The 15562-nt window shown below is 53.7% G+C and overlaps 1 protein-coding gene across 5 annotated transcripts; it reads right to left on the bottom strand.

Moving 5' to 3' along the window:
- Positions 1 to 600: 600 nt before the first annotated feature.
- SHMT1 (serine hydroxymethyltransferase 1) lies at positions 601 to 14716 on the bottom strand. Of its 5 annotated transcripts, none has more exons than XM_034783273.1 (12): positions 14589 to 14716; positions 11770 to 12047; positions 10511 to 10656; positions 9996 to 10111; positions 9591 to 9751; positions 8104 to 8185; positions 7231 to 7443; positions 6055 to 6171; positions 4763 to 4885; positions 4082 to 4198; positions 2516 to 2626; positions 601 to 1924 (listed from the first exon to the last, which is right to left on the bottom strand). In XM_034783273.1, the coding sequence occupies exons 2-12, from the start codon at positions 11869 to 11871 to the stop codon at positions 1752 to 1754; spliced, it is 1461 nt and encodes a 486-aa protein (XP_034639164.1). In that variant the 5' UTR covers positions 11872 to 12047; positions 14589 to 14716; the 3' UTR covers positions 601 to 1751. The 5 variants fall into 5 exon arrangements, with proteins under 5 accessions (XP_034639164.1, XP_034639165.1, XP_034639167.1 ...); XM_034783274.1 differs by having other exon boundaries at positions 11770 to 11905; positions 14589 to 14714; XM_034783276.1 differs by having other exon boundaries at positions 11770 to 11905; positions 14509 to 14617.
- Between the last annotated feature and the right edge of the window lie 846 nt (positions 14717 to 15562).

The following is a 15562-nucleotide window of genomic DNA, read 5'->3' as shown; positions in this document are numbered from 1 at the left end:
GGGCGACGGAAGAATTCTTCCGTCCTAGCTACTGCCTCTCAGGGAGGTAGATTAGCTACCGCAATGGGAGAACCCCTCCCATTGGAGTAGTGTCTACACTGAAGCACTACAGCTTTGGCACTGTAGTGTTTTAAGTGTAGACGTAGCCTTAGCCAGCCAGTGACAGACGAGAGACTGGACCGCCAAGACATTTTAAAGTGAGAGCCTAGAACCTGCTACTGTAGCTTGAGAAATCATAAACCTACTACATGCTGGTTGCTGAGAGATGCATTTTAACTGGAAGGCAGAAGCACAGGTTATCTGGCCTCACCCAACTACTCGGGACAGGGTAGGTCAGGAGATGAATGGGGCTGAGCTAAGAACTGCCTTTGAAGGCCATGAGTAGGCTGTGATGAATTCTCGTCTTATTTTAAAGCACGATATCTTATTACTGCATGTCAAGTTCCTTGTCTGTACCTGGGTACAGAGCACCTGCACCAGTAGTTAGACCGAGTGTCACCTGGAAGAAATCCAAGCCGCATGTTGTAATGTGTAGTGATGTAGGTGTTGCTGCACAAGAACTTAACAGATGTTAACACCAAATGAATCGTCGGAGACATGTACTTTTAAAAGAATTATTTATTTGGGTTCAGATATTTTTGAAATACAAAAGAAGTTGGTTGTATTTTTTAAAGCTTATTCTTGTCATACATTGTGGTTAAATTCTAATTTGACTGTGCTTATTAAAAAATGGTCCTAACTACGCTTTGGGCTCAGATGTCTGAAAAACTGTCTGGACGTGTTGGCTTGAAATACTGACCTCATTCGGAACATGGATTAATAGGGGAAGTCTGTGGTGTGTGCTTTGGAGTTAGAAAAGCACCAGAAATTTGTTTCTTTCAGTAGCTCAGGCTTGCAAAATTGCATCTGGACTAGTATGTTTGCCAATCACGATTACAATGGAAACCTGGTTGTCAGAGTTACTCTCCCATGGAGAGTGGGATAGTGAATTAGCTATTCTGAAACTAGCAAGACATGTTTGAAGGTAGTAAAGTCTGATGCTTTCCTACTGCAACCTTTAAATACAAAATGTGACTGTATGTTAAGTGACTCCCATGGGAGATCTGAATAGAACAGCTTATGTTGCTGAGAATCTCTTTAAAATATGGCATAGATCCCTGGCTCAGAGCAAAACCTGTTCATGCATTCCATGAATCAGTAGTTTGGAAATATGCTAGCTATAAGTTGAGTATCTGCAGCCCCCCTTAACTCCAGTGTGTGTGGGAGGTGCATCAGCATCTTTGCAGATCTGTCAGTAATTGGACTTGAGAGCTACCCTGTTTGTCCTCATTAAAAGTGCAGTTGATGTATTAAAAATCAGGTGCCAAATTTCAATCCTTTAAAAAGAATTAAGTGCTGCACCATTCACAGTTACTAGAAAAGGAACCGTTTCCTAAACGGAGGCTTACCAGCCCCTTGGTCGTGCCCACAAGCCTGGGGCAGCGCCCTACAGGGGTAGCCTAGGGGGAGAGACAGGTACAAAAAATTAACTTTTAAAAAGCCATCTGCCTTGTGGGAACAAATCACGCATAGGAGAAGAGAGGAGGTTAACAGAAGTGGGGGGAGGGGAGGAGAGACACATTTCTCTCAGTTCTCTTTGCTCGGCAGATGGCAACAGAGGCTTTCCTAGTGGATGTGGATGCACCGCAATCCCTGTTTGCTTCCCCAGAGCTCTCTGGTAGCTCTGGATTGGGTGCAGCTGCTGCCTTGTTTTAAAGGACAGGCAGGCCAGGGAGCGGGAAGGCAGCAGCAAAGGTCTCCACCTCCTCTTTGAGAGACTTGAGAGCCGCCTGGTACTTCTCATCGCTCACCAGCCTCTCCTTGAATTCCTTCAGCGTCGCTTTGGGGCTCATGTCGTTCTGAATCCTCAGCGTCAGCTCTATCCCTGTGTGGGCGATCGGTTAATGCTGCCAGAGGGTGGCTCAGACTGACAGACGTTCCCTCCCCATCGCCCGTGTAACACAAACCCGTTAGCTCTCCAGCCCCCGCCACTGGAGGGGAGATTGGGTCTGAATGCATGGTGCAGGCTGTCTCCTGCTCCCATAAAGCAGTAGTCAGGAGGACACTGGGCCTAGCCTGCAGGGAATCCGCTGTTCTCAGCGGAAGTGTGGTTGTTTCCACCACGGGGCGGCACAGAGAGAGCAGGCCTGAGTGCGTCACAGCAGCCACCGTTCGTGCCAGGTTACTACAGGCCCGAAGGGGAGTCTCTGGCACCAACCATTCAGAAAGCGCCTTCGAGTTGGAAAAGGGGCAAGTTAGATCAGGAGTGGACACAGCACCGGGACCGGCCCGGAGCCTTTGGTACAGCAGAGCCAGACTGAAATCGAGTGTTCACCCAGGCCGTGGTCCAACTCCCAGTGTAGTCAGAGTCACAAGAGGAGCTGGCTTAGGTCTCTACAGCAGAAACCTTTGCTCTGTAACCTGCTGGAGCCACAGCTCCCCCTTTCTCAGCCAGCCACGGCTGCCTCAGCCTTACCTTTGTGGATAAAATGAGCTACTTTTTGGAAGTCCTCTTCCCGGAATCCCCTGGAGGTCAACGCTGGTGTCCCAATCCTCAGGCCGCTTGGGCGCAAGGCACTCTTGTCACCTGTGTCAAAAGACCTGTCAGGAGAACCACGCTCCCACAAGCGCCACTGGAAGGAGCAAGCGTAGTCCCGTGACCAGTGGTCTTGGCTGGAGTTATTTCGGGGGGAGCGGCAGGAGGGTGGGATCCTTCATCTTAGAGCTCTCTCTAGCTTGGTTTGGGGTTGTCCACATGCCCCTCTCTGCCCAGCTCTCATAAGGAGGCTGCATGGCGAAACAGGAAAGCCACTGCCCCCCCCAGGCACATGCACCAGAGAACTTAACAGAGTGAAGCCTGAATTATCCCTGCTGGGTGTGGAGCTTGGGGGAGGCGGGTGTTTCCAAGCTCATGAGGCAGAGAAGAGGAGTTGAATTCAGCTCCCTGACCTGGCCCTGGGCTTGGAACTGTGGCACGGGGGCTGCTTGGGTCACAGACCAAACGCATCAGCGTGAAGCTGGCTCCTCCAGAAATTAAGGCTGCGATTCTGTCACAGAGGTTGCAGAAGTTGTGGATTCCACGACCTCCACAGCTGCAGCAGCCGGTGCAGCTGACCCCAGGACCCACCCTGGGGCCAGCCATTGCTCGGGCCTTCCCCGCGGCCAGCTGCACCGGCCGCCCGAGCATGTCCCGAGGGCTGTCGGGAGAGCAGTTCCGGGGGACCTTGGAGCAATGGGCCACCAGGGGCAGTCAGCCCCCACCGCTAGAGCAGGGGGGCCCCAGAACAGCAGGGCCCCCGGAGCAGAGGTTTAGTCACCATGGATATTTATAGTAAGTCACTGGCTGTGAATTTTTGTTTATTGCCGGTGACCTGTCCATGACTTTTACTAAAAATACCCCTGACTAAATCTTAGCCTCACCCACAACACTTCAGAGTAAATCTACCTGAAGTGCTTACCAGAGAACAAGCTCACAAGCGAGAACCCCAAGGGCACAGGGAGGTGAAGGGTTAACACTGGGAAAGGAAGACCTATTCGTGCTGAAGGAACATTCCCAGGTGCTGTCCTTGGTGGCTCTCCAGCGTCTGGCAGAACACACCGAGTACAGAGCCACCTGCCCCTTTTCAATCCTTACGCTGTAGGAAACCTCCTTGCCTGCCTCAGACCTTCCTCCTCTTACCCCGGAGCAGAGATCTGTCCCAGCCCCCAAGAGATGGTTTCTCAAGTGAGAGCAGGTTTGTCTGGCTTGACCTTACTTCAATGAAGTCTCTTCCCCTACTGATTGAAACAGTTCTAAGTGTGACCACTAGGGGGCCCAGCACAGCTTGCCAAACCTGCAACACTCAATTGTCAGCCAAGACCTCATATCTGCAGCCCTAAAGAGAAGGCTTCTAAATCCATATTTTGGCACCTAGCAAAGTGGCCCCGTTTCCCCAAGGATCCCGAGCAACCCCAGCTCTCCAGGTGCTGCCCTGTATCCGGCTGCAACCGGTGTGAAACTGCAACCTCCGCTGAGTAGTCAGTTGAGAGAGGAGCCCCTCACCAGGACAGGTGTTCTTGTTACAGGCAATGGAACAGACTTCCAGCACCCGCTCGGCTCTCCCGCCATCCGTCCCTCTGTTGCGCAGGTCCACGAGGATCAAGTGGTTGTCAGAGCCCCCTGGGAGACGAATACAAGGACATGAACTCTAGTGCGTTGGATGTCGCTGAGGCTGGGATATCGGAAGTTAAGCACTTGGGCTGTCCTACTCCCACTGACCATTGTAGTTATAACCACAATGCTGCGGGGAGCAAAAGTCGGGCCACAGGGTGGTGGAGTAGCCTGCCATGGGGCAGGGAAGTGCTCTGGCAAAGGCAGGGCTGGGAGAACAGGAACTATCCGACGTCCAAAGGAACCAGGCCTACTAGCTAATGTGTCCCTCTTATTGGCTTGAGGTTCACTGCTGTGTCTATGGCTCGGGCCACAACAACGTATTAGACGTCTGTATCATTTCTGTGCACCACGCTCTGTGCTCAAACTCTCCCTGGATGGGTGGCTGGAGGAAGATCTCCCTGCACGTGTATCCTAAAAGGCTGCGTTATAACAGAGCTCCGGCACTTTCTATAACCGTCGCAACCCAGCCTGAGTCTGTGGCCTTCACTAGGGTTGGGATCAGACCCCAGGCAATAGAAACGGCCTCATTTTCAGCAGGAAATGCAGTGGCTACCTAGTAGTTGTCCTTACCAGTGACGACATGGTAGCCCAGTGTGATCATAGTTGCAGACAGCGCCTTGCAGTTTGCGACAACCTGACATTGATAGGCTTTGAATTCCGGGGTCATGGCTTGCTTCAAAGTGACAGCGATTCCTGGGCAGAAAGGAAAAGCGTTGCATCTCCAGACTGGCAGCGGGACGCCAGGCTGCCCCGTGCCTGTGGTCAGCAGTGACAACGAAACCCTGGCCTACTGAAGCACCTATTGGCCATCAGTGCTGCAGGGTCCACGTCTACACTAGCTGTGTCTTACGAGTTCTAGTGACCGGCTCTAGTGAGAGGCCCAAGGGACTTGTGAACTCCATGGCGGAATTTAATTCCATTTATACAGCTGCCACAATGTCACTAGCTAATGCCCAATGGTCTGATGGATCAGCATCACGGGCCCATTGCAGGGGGAGATTTCTCCAGCGGGATTCCAGATTTCTCCAGCGCAGTGGCCAGATGGGTAGAGTGCAACTGTGTCTTTTGCGTGGTATCTTTCCCCCACCTCAGCACTGAATACCAAGACGTAGATCTGGACTCTCCCAACTGGCGGGAAATCACCTGCTGCCTATTTCTATCAATAGGGAGAGGAATGTGGGAATCCACAGAATAAAGGCTCTTCTTGCTGATCGACAGGAAGGGCTCGGCCAGGGGAGAAGGGTTCCAGCCAGAGGATGATGCTCTGCTGTTCTTCAGCGCCGGCTATCGGAGGATCTCAAAGCTCGCTGCAAACTGACTAACCCTCCCGCCCTCTGAGCTGTAGGGCCATTGTACATCTGGGGAAAGAGGCAGAGAGGAATCTGACCCAGAATGACAGGAAGGCAGGGCTCCCCACTCTCATGCTGGGGCCTGCCTGTGGAGGTACCATTAGCCCTGGGTCTCTAGCCCTTGACCTTCACATCCCCATACACAGCCTTGGTCACCTTCAGTACTGGAGTTTTAGCTCCCATATGGTACAAGGTAAGAGGACGTACTAGAGACCAGCAGAATATTGGGCAGCGGGGGAGCTGTAAATTTGTCTGGGTGCTGGTCTGGGGGAGAGGGGGGTTGTAACCTCATCTGTGGGACCCTGCACTGGGCCCTGCCTCCCCAGCTTATGTGGCCTGGCAGGGACTCCTGCGTGGAGCCAAATATCCCTTTGGCCGTCAGCTGCAGCGGGCACCGTTAAGCAACAAGCCCATTTTCTCCTGCTTCAAGCCCTGCAACTTTGGCTGGAACTAGACACCCCCCCGGCCCAGTGCTAAAGTTCAGCCCCTGAGCAGCCCTACAGGGCCCCTTACCGGCAATGGCATGGTTGTGAGGCCCTCCCTGAAGCCCTGGGAAGACAGCCTGGTTGATGAGGCTTTCCAGGTTGTATGGAATTTCCTTGCCAGTCTTGGGATCCATGCTGCGAGCTCCTAGGAGGGAAGGGGGATGGTCACTGTCTAAGGGGCACAGCTCACTCATTCTTCATGCGACTTCTCCCGTGTTCTATACCCGGGTGGGTTTAGATCAGTCTCGTTTTAACCCCGGGGGGGCTGGAGTCAGGACGTCACAATGCTGAGCCCCAGCCGTGTGCTTGGAGCTGTGCAGAGCCCACTACGGCCTGTGGAACTTGCAAACTCAAAGCACACGCAGGCACCAGCTGGGTGCTAGGCAGGAGAGGAGAGGAGGGTGGCGGGCTTAGGAGAGAGCTGCGGAGGGATTTGAATGAGGAAAGGGTGACTGTGTAACCCACTCTGTGGTGCTCTGTCCCCTGTAAGGGGTGACGGGGCCACAGCCTGAGGCTGATGAACCTGCGACAGCCCTGCGGGATGAAGGTAGATCTTTTAACTCCAGCAGTAGAGGCTCAGGCCTTAAAATGCACAGCCCCCGGTTCAATCCCTGCTGCCCCGACCCAGGCCTGTACAGGGAATTGAGCTGGGCTGGGCAGGGGGCAGCATGGAGACGCTCACAAGGGAATGGCAAACCGGGTTCATTGGCAAAGCCAGGCTCAGGGTGGAGGGAAGAGAGAGCAGAGAGGGAAGCCCGGCTGGGCAGAGCCGAGGAAGCCAGACTGAGAAGCTTTGCCAGAGGGTCATGATAAACCTGTCCAGCTCCACCCTGGGAGCATCACTGACCACATGCAGCCTGGGACGTAGTTAAATCTTATCGAACACGAGGGCCGCTCACGCTGAGGGATTGGTTCCAGGCAGGCTTCATGGGAAGCGTGTCCCCTACTGAATCGCCCACACCACTCCCTGGAACTCCTAGTTCATCCTTGGGCATCTGCCAACCAAGTTGCTCACCCAGGCTGTCCCATTCATTTGGGGATCTAGCCCTTTCCCCTCGTCTCTGAAAGCTGCAATCTTGGCTTCCATGCCTCCCGCCAGCCAGAGAGAGGAGGAACCAGCCTTGGCTCCGATTCCGCACTAGCTCTAAGGTCCCCAGTGGCCTGCCCGGGGCCTTTCCTCCTCTGCTCGCTCCGTGGCCCAAACCTTTCCGATAGAAGATCATGCCGGCCCGGCAGCCCCTCAGCGTCTTGTGCGTCGTGGTCGACACAACGTCACAGTGCTCAAACGGCGACGGCACCACGCCGGCTGCCACCAAGCCGCTGATGTGGGCCATGTCGGCCAGGAGATAAGCCCCGTTCTCGTCCGCGATCTTCCGCATGCGGGCGTAGTCCAGGTTACGCGAGTAACAGCTGACGCCTGGGCCAGGAGAAAACACCAGCCTCAGGGCGTGTCTATGCTGTGTGATTGACACCCCTGAGTGAGTTAGCGGTGTAGCCGCGGCGGCACGGGCTGTATGACCCGCCCAAACCCTGGGTAATTAGTCAGGCAGCTCTCCCAGCACAAGACCACCTGGAGGAAATATTTCGAAGTCCAGGAGCCAGACCATGGGAAGGGCCCAGGATTTGGCCATAGGAGGCCAGGGTGAGACAAGTGGCAGGAAAAGTCCCACTGCCCAGCAGGGAGAGGCAGACACCTGGTCCAGGCCACCGAAATAGCAGCTGCTAAACTGCCCCCCCCCCCCCCCACGGTGCTTGGGCTCAGATCCAAACCAGTGCATCCCTGAGGAGCCTGAAGAGGGGGGAGTGACTTGCTGCTGGCCATGCAATGCATTGGTGGTGGCAGAACACTAGAATCCTGACTCCTAGTCCCCCTCCCCAAGTCGCCACAGTGTCAGCACAGAGGCGGCTCAGAACGTAAGTCAGGATGCTGCGTGCTTGCTGAAATTCGCCACGCTGCTCCCGAGTGTCTAGCCAGCAACTAAGCCCTGTGCCTGGGATCTTTCAATAGCCCGGAGGAAAGGAATCTACCTGCTGCCCAGAGCCTCCGACAGCTGCTTTTCCTTCCCCACCCACTTACCTGCTATGATCAACTTTGGGTGGAATAAGCGGGCGTTCTCCTCCAGCCGGTCGTAGTCGATATAGCCAGTGGTGGGATTGACCTGGTAAGGGAGCAGCAAGAAGAGACACGCAGGGTAAGCACCATGCACCTCTAGCCTGAGAGGAGAGACGGCTACATCTCGCTCTGGGGCAGCGCTCATCAGCTAACACTGCCCGCCCCAGCTGTCCCAGGAAGCCCTCGCCGAGTTAAAGGGTTAACGACGGCAGCTCCATGATGGGTCTGCAGAGCAGACAGTGGCTATTCTCTACTCCTGGGGTTGTAGGAGAGAACCTTCTGCACAGCCATGGTCTGATCTCCCTGGCATCCTCCATTAAAGAGCCACAGGTCAAGTCAGCTGTTGATGTCACACTGCAAATCGTTACCAAATGCAGGAGGGAGCAACTGCCGCCCCCCCCCCCCCCCCATCTGTTCTCTGAGAACCCAGAACCCAAGGTCAGTCATTAATAGCCATGGGTTACACTGAACAGTAACCAAACGGGCATTCAGGCTCAATATGGCAGCCCAAATACCAGGCTAGCGAGAGGATTTGCCATGTTTAATAAGATGGAGCCTTTACAGAGCGGGTCAAAAACGTTAACACTGTCTGGGAACCAACGTGTGAAAGATGTAAATATCACTGTTCCCATTTGATAGGGAAACTGAGGCACTAAAGTGGCTAACCCAGGGTCATCCACTTGAATCACTGGCAGAGCTGGCAACAGAAAGCAGCTCTCTTGGGTCCCGGGCGGCTGCTCAGCTCACACGTCCCTTGTGATTGGAATATAAAGATGAGCGTAGCACGATCCTGGCTAACGCGTACTTCCACCCAGGTGAGCACTGTTTCATCGGGGGCTCCATCTCTGCTGAAATAACCTTGCCGTCGTTACTGGTGCGGCTCCAACTCACCGAGGAAGCTACTGGTAGAAGTTTGGGCAACTGCAGCAAAAGTTTTCACCCATGCCAGCTGGGCTCCCGGTGCAAACGTTGGCTTAACCCACCCATCACAGTCTGGCCCAGCCTTTGTTCCATTCCCCCTTTGGGACAATGGCACCAGAGGTGGACCGCTGCAAGCCTCCCACTTGAGCCCGGAGCCCCGTTCAGGGCTCAGCAGAGACAACTGGAGGGTTAAGGCCCTGAGCCAATGTCTATTGCAGCCAATAGAAAGACACCCTCCCCTCCCCGCCCCCCATGCCTTCAATGGGGTCTTGGATCAGGCCCTGAGTGTTTGTACTATGGCCCATCAGCCTCCAGCACCACCATTTGCCTCAGGAAAACTATTTAACCCTTCGGTATCCACCATCTTAGCACACCCTCCTCTCTGCTAACACACCAAGAAATCCCAGCTCCCCAGGCAGGGCATGAAGCCAGCATAGGTAGCTTGCATGGAAGAGGAGTGACAATTGCTGGCCTCCACTGATCTCCTCCCAATCAGCCGGGATTTCCGAAGCCGGGTGGAGTCCCCTTACCTTGTAGGGCATGGATTCAAAGAAGATCGAGGTAGCCGAGATTTTCTTCTTGTCCGTCATGAAGCCGTGGGTCAGGTGCCCCCCGTCAGGCAAGTCCAGACCCATGATCCTGCCATGGGGCTCCACCAGGGCCGTGTATACCGCAAAGTTAGCGGGGGAGCCTACAACCAAAGGCAGCCCCTGAGCACACCGAGCCTTTGGTACCGCTGCTCTCGGAGGGGAGGGGGCGAGAGCCGGGCTGTGACCTTGGGAAGGGGTTTTTAAAGCAGTCTCCTCTGAGCACCCCCACTTGTACCCAGCCCAGGAAGAGGGGCTGGGTTCTGGAACGCAGGGGTCCCAATGGCTCGGCAGTTGGCAAGGCCATCCCCGTTCCCCTACGCCCAGGGAGGATCTGGGCTTTGTTACCTGAGTATGGCTGGACATTGACCCCCCATTTCCGTGGGTCCAGCCCGTAAGCCTCCAGCGCCCTCTTCTGGCAGAGGATCTCCAACTCATCCACAAACTCCGTCCCGCCGTAGTACCTGCAGCACGGACGAGAAGAGCAGGAGTCTCACAGCATCAGCGCTGCCTCGCGTTTCCAGCCCCGACGCCAGCGGCAGAGGACGAGCGAACCGGACCCCTCTTCTCTCCCCCAGGGGTGTGGGCAGGAGCCGGCCTGATGCGCCACAGGCTCGGCAGGGACAGTCCTAGCAGGGAAGCTGCAGGGCGACGGCCCACGTTGGCCTCATTCTGCGAGGAGCGAAGTGCAGCCGGGTCTGTTACTGCCTCGGGAAAGGACCAATTTACAGCCGGTGGCTGCTTGGGCCCGTCACGGAGCAGCGATCGCTTCCTCAAGGACAGTGAGCCAAGCCAGGGACGGTTGGACTCTCTCCCACCCCCAGAAAACACCCTTTGGATGTGAATCCCCCCACATGCCACACCTCTGTCCCGGGTACCCCTCCGAGTATTTATTGTTCATGCAGGAGCCCAGGGCCTCCAGAACCGCTCGGCTTGCAAAGTTCTCGGACGCAATCAGCTCCAACCCAAGCCTCTGGCGCTGCTTCTCTTTCTTGATGAGGTCATACACCTTTAAGAGAGAAGAAGCCCCCTCCTTATCAGTCCTGTACACAGCATCGGACGCTGGGAGGTGCGCTCTCTAGGGCAAAAGAGCAACAGACGGGAGAATGGAAAGATACAGAGACATCCCGCCATGGACAAGGGAGGCAAGAATCCTCTCTTGTGCCTGTGAACCTGGAACACTGGGTGTCGTTCTACCAGAAAGATACTGACAGCCTGGAGCGCGTGCAGAGAAGAGCAAGAAGAGACCCGGGGAGGGAGGCTGACTCACTGCAGTTAAAAATAGAGCTTGGCTAAGGGAATGTAGACGGGGGAGACACAAATCCACAAATATTGGGAAGATGATGTGAATACGCAGGACGGGGAGAAGTTATTTAGGGCGGTGCTAGGGGGAATAACCTAGGCCTAACACGATGAAATTAAGCACACATTAGCCTGCAAGTTAGAAGACGTTTCCCAAAAGTGAGCACTTGGAGGAACATTGACATTGAACGGCGCAAGGCACTATGGAAGTGAAAATTGGCTGGAAGAAAGAAACAGACGACTTTCTAATGTCTATAGATCTCCCCTTCTCATTTGCTCCATTGTCATGGAACAAGCTGCTAGATGCAAGGGCCACAGCTGTGCTCATTTCCATATAAATAATATCCAATCCCGTTTGGAAAAAAAGACCCTAGGCCTGAGAAATCTGGGATGAGACAATGAATAGAGCTATTATGTGGCACATCTATAGGCCACCACATGGGAGCGTTGGGTCTGGAGGGACCTTCAGACTCACGGCAGCAGGGGCTGGGAACACCATGGAGGTAATGCTCCCAGTCATTGGTGAGGAGAGCTACCAAGCCCTCTCTTTTGCCACCCCTTTGGGGCTGCCGCGTGTGGCAGAGGGAATGGGAAATGAGGTGAGTGGAGGCAAGTGACAACCCAGGACTGGATGACCAAACTTGGACTGACCCACCAGCCTGAGTCATTGCCTCAGGAAGATCAACATCCCTTTGGTTGCATGGGTCCCGGAGCTGGGAGGATGAATCAAGATCTCGTGCCACGAGTGCTTGGGTTTCCCCTCTGCCAAAACGCACGCAACCCTTTCCCCACCACAAACACTGGAAAAAAGCCTTCTCACCTCCGGGTCACTGGTATCAAGCGGCTCCATGACCATCTTGTTATGGGACATCCAGAGTTCAGTGCTGGGGAGCTCTCCATTGACGTTGGTTAAGTGAGCCATGCTGGGGGCAGTTGCTTGCTTGGTATAGTGTGGTCTGAAAACAAACCAAGTGAGACAGATTGTAGAGCACTGTTAAAAACAGCCACTCACCGGAGGTGAACTCTCCCTGTAGCACTCCTGTCTTGTTTTTAAATAGATTCCTTTCCAGGATGTGACCTGACGTTCCAGTTTGCAGCCTGCACTGAATTAAGTGCCAAGTTATAAATTATAAACCCCAATGAATCTATGAATACAGGGCCTGATCCAAATCCATGGAAAGAACTGATTTCAGTGGGGTTGGGACCAAGCTGATAATGAAAACTCTACAGTTCTTAGAGACCCCATCCATTGAAAATCTAGTCCATTTTTTTAAAAAGTGTCATTTCAGGGCTATCCCTACCCCTGCCAGTTGTTGTGGTTCTACAATCACTTGGTTATTTTAGCTGTTTTTCTTTTCTTTGTTGCTGGGTCAGAGATCCACACATACAACCGGGGAAAACTGTTGACCTGACTCTACACAGGAAATAGCGAAACTGGGCATTTGCCAGCACTTGGTGTGGTCAAAATCACACTGAAGAGAGAAAAGTATTGTTTTTCCTCCAAACTCTTAGTTCCAGAAAGGTTAGGACCTACTTGTAACAGTAATTGGTAAATACATTTTTGGACAGAAGTATGTTGTTTTTTTTAAATTGCTGCTCTACTTAAAGGGACAGGCTGCTTGAAACATACAAGAGATATTAAATTCACCACACTGTCTGATAAATGTCTCTGCCACCCTTATTTACAAGTAGCACCTTGCACGCAGGAGTGGTCCCATGTACGACCACAGGATTTCTCATATGAGCAAGGACCTGCCCAATATGACTAAGGGTCACAGAGCAGGTCAAAGGCCCAGAGCGTGTGTGTTACATTACACTGGATCCATGCCAAGCGCCATAGTTACAGTAAGTGTGACCATCAGGCCTGACCAATGCAATCCGAAAAGCTACGTATCCACTAATCAAAGTCCAGCAATGTGACTTCTGTGGAGCTCATACACTAACAAGCATAAACTCTCAGAGTCATGTCTTAGTCAAAAACAAAAACTCCTTTTAAACATTAACTCCTCAAGGCTAGTGAAAGGCCATGTACAACTAATTAGGCAATCTCATTTTGTTTGCTAGTGCTAAATAACTAAAGTCCATCTGGAAAGCTGTCTGCCCTGGCTTGAGAGCTCCTCCCGCCCTGCAATTCTAAATTTACCTTTATTCCCCCATGAATCTGCTGTTATCTCTTTGTGGCACTGTAAATTCTGCACCTCCGAAAAGCTGAATTGTAAAAATGGAGTCAGAATGAAATGTGGCTGAGGTTGGAAAAGTAGGATTTGCCTTTCCACGCAGGCTGATATCCCAGCTCCTGCCAGACCAGATCATCATTAACTAACAAATAATAAGCTCTTCTCTAGCATTTGTCACTGGTATATCCCTATCACCTTTACAGAAGGTGGGTGGACAAGTACTGTTCTCTCCACTTCAATGGGGAAAGCAAGGCAGGGTTAAGCAAATTGCCAAAAGTCACAAAGAGTAAGTGGCAGAAAAGGAACCCCGTGTACGAAATTGAGTCCCTCCCTCACTCCCATTCCAGGGCCCTAGCCACTGGACCATGCTATCCATTAAGTGCTTACTGTTTATTCAGCGCTATACAGGAAACAAAATATATGGTCCCTGATCCAAGGATCATATCCAACCCACCGGTCCATCAGATCCTGTATCTCAACGCTGGCAGTAGCCGACACCTGATGCTTCAGGAAAAGCACTATGTAGTTCACTTTGTGCCCTTCAGCTAGGGTCTGTGTTATACATTTTGGCTGGAGACAGCTCCCATTCAAATTATAAAATATTACAATCAGTAAAATAATTATTTTCCTATGCACCTGCAGTAGGCCTCAAAGAAAAGATTGTTTTAGACAGAAGGAGAGTGTAGAATCCATTCCCTCCCACTTCAAGAGCTTTAACTACTTTCAGTCACTATGATTTAAGGGGAAATTTAGTTTACACTTGAAACCCACTTTCCCAACAGTCCCATTCTTTAAAACAAGCCCAAATCTTCATGTGCTGCAAAAGAGGGAGGAAATCACTTTCCATCTCAACAGTGATTTTGCCCCAGCCTCTGCTATGTTACCTCCAACTTCAGTTCTGCCACCCCAGCCAGCGAGGTGCTGGGGGCATAAAAGAGACAGACAGGCAATCTGAGATTATTTCACTAGGAGGGTGGTGAAGCACTGGAATGGGTTACCCAGGGAGGTGGTGGAATCTCCATCCTTAGAGGTTTTTAAGGCCCGGCTTGACAAAGCCCTGGCTGGGATGATTTAGTTGGCGATTGGTCCTGCTTTGAGCAGGGGGTTGAACTAGATGACCTCCTGAGGTCCCTTCCAACCCTAATCTTCAATGATTCTAGGGATCCCTAAAATAGAAGTATCAAGACCCTGGCTCCAACTTCCTGTTGCTTTCCCAGCCCCCCGAGCAGAGAGCAGAGGCAGCTGCTGCTAAACTCCGCTCAGCTCAGCCCAGCCAAGGCACAAAGCCCAGGCAGTTCAGGAGAAGAGGAGAGAGACAGCGACCCCCAGCCCCACGTGCACCTGGGGCTAATGCCAGCAGATTTACCCGGATCCCGCTGCACCTGGCTCAGGGCCTCTCTAGACTGCAGCCCCCGCGCTGGGACAGGGCTGAGGGTCCCCGGTGGGAATCCGCCGCACTTACCAGGCTCCCAGCGCGCCGGGGCTGCCGCAGCTCGGAGCAGACTCAACCCACTCGCACCTAGAGCAGCACCACGCCCCCGCGCCCCGGGGCTGGAATGTTCAGACATGCCCCGCCTCGCTCTCAGCCAATCGCCGAGCAGCCCGCGGGCCCCGCGCAGGGAACCTTCGGAATCGCCTCAACCAATCGGAGGCGCGCGTGCCATCCGTCCCGCCCTCTGCCCCCACACTATTGGCCCAGGCCGAGCTCGCCGGCCGGGCCCCGCCAGCCCCAGAGCAGCACGTGGGTGGGTGATGATGCTCGTGGGTGGCCAGAGCCCCTCGCCCGGGCCACGTGGGGGTGGCGAGGGAGGAGAAGGAGGAGGAGGGGCCCGATGCCCAGCGGGAGGGGAGCATGGAGAGCCGCAGAGCCCCGCCGGCTCGCAGCATGCGGGAACGGGGAGCTCGACCCTAGCAGACAGCGTGGGGGTGGGGTAAATCCGCCTCTGGGTAGGCAAGGGGGGATCTCCCCGCCGGCCGAGGAAGGGCGAGCTCTTTGCCTCTGGGAGCCTGGCCAACACCCAGAGCTCTTTACTCTCCGGGTCCTCGCAGTGCATCGCTCCTCCTTCCCCCAGTAGGCACCTGCACTCATGCAAGTGTTACAGCCCCCACCCCTCCATCCGTGCCAATCCACAGAGACTAGCACTCATTGCAGCCAGAGCTAGGCATAAGCAGGCTAAGCAATTGCTTAGGGCCCTGCGCAGCTCAAGCTCCCCCCCCCCGCCCCCATTAATTATTAGTATGTAGGGTGGGGGGCTATTCCAGCTTAGGGCCCCCATGGGCTGGGATCGGCACCGCACAGCCCAGCTGCAATGGTTGCCCTGTAACTCAAGTTGCAGTTGCACAAGCTTTATAGCTGTGCAGGTCACTGGTTCAGTCCCCGTGTGTCAGCCAAGAGGGCAGCCGTCACGCAATATTAAGTTGATTTTGAATTAATGA

Source organism: Trachemys scripta, chromosome 10, assembly GCF_013100865.1.
Source record: "Trachemys scripta elegans isolate TJP31775 chromosome 10, CAS_Tse_1.0, whole genome shotgun sequence".
Lineage (NCBI taxonomy): Eukaryota > Metazoa > Chordata > Testudines > Emydidae > Trachemys > Trachemys scripta.
The sequence above is the reverse complement of the archived record's forward strand: the minus strand, read 5'-3'. Positions and strand labels throughout refer to the sequence as shown.

Bases quoted from the DNA above. Each gene is read 5' to 3' on its own strand.
- SHMT1 (XM_034783273.1), bottom strand. From the start codon at position 11,871: ATGGCTCACTTAACCAACGTCAATGGAGAGCTCCCCAGCACTGAACTC. The intron at 9,752-9,995 runs GTAACAAAGCCC...CTTTGGTTGTAG, and splicing joins CAATGTCCAGCCATACTCAG to GCTCCCCCGCTAACTTTGCG. The intron at 2,627-4,081 runs GTGAGGGGCTCC...CTTTTGACACAG, and splicing joins TAACAAGAACACCTGTCCTG to GTGACAAGAGTGCCTTGCGC.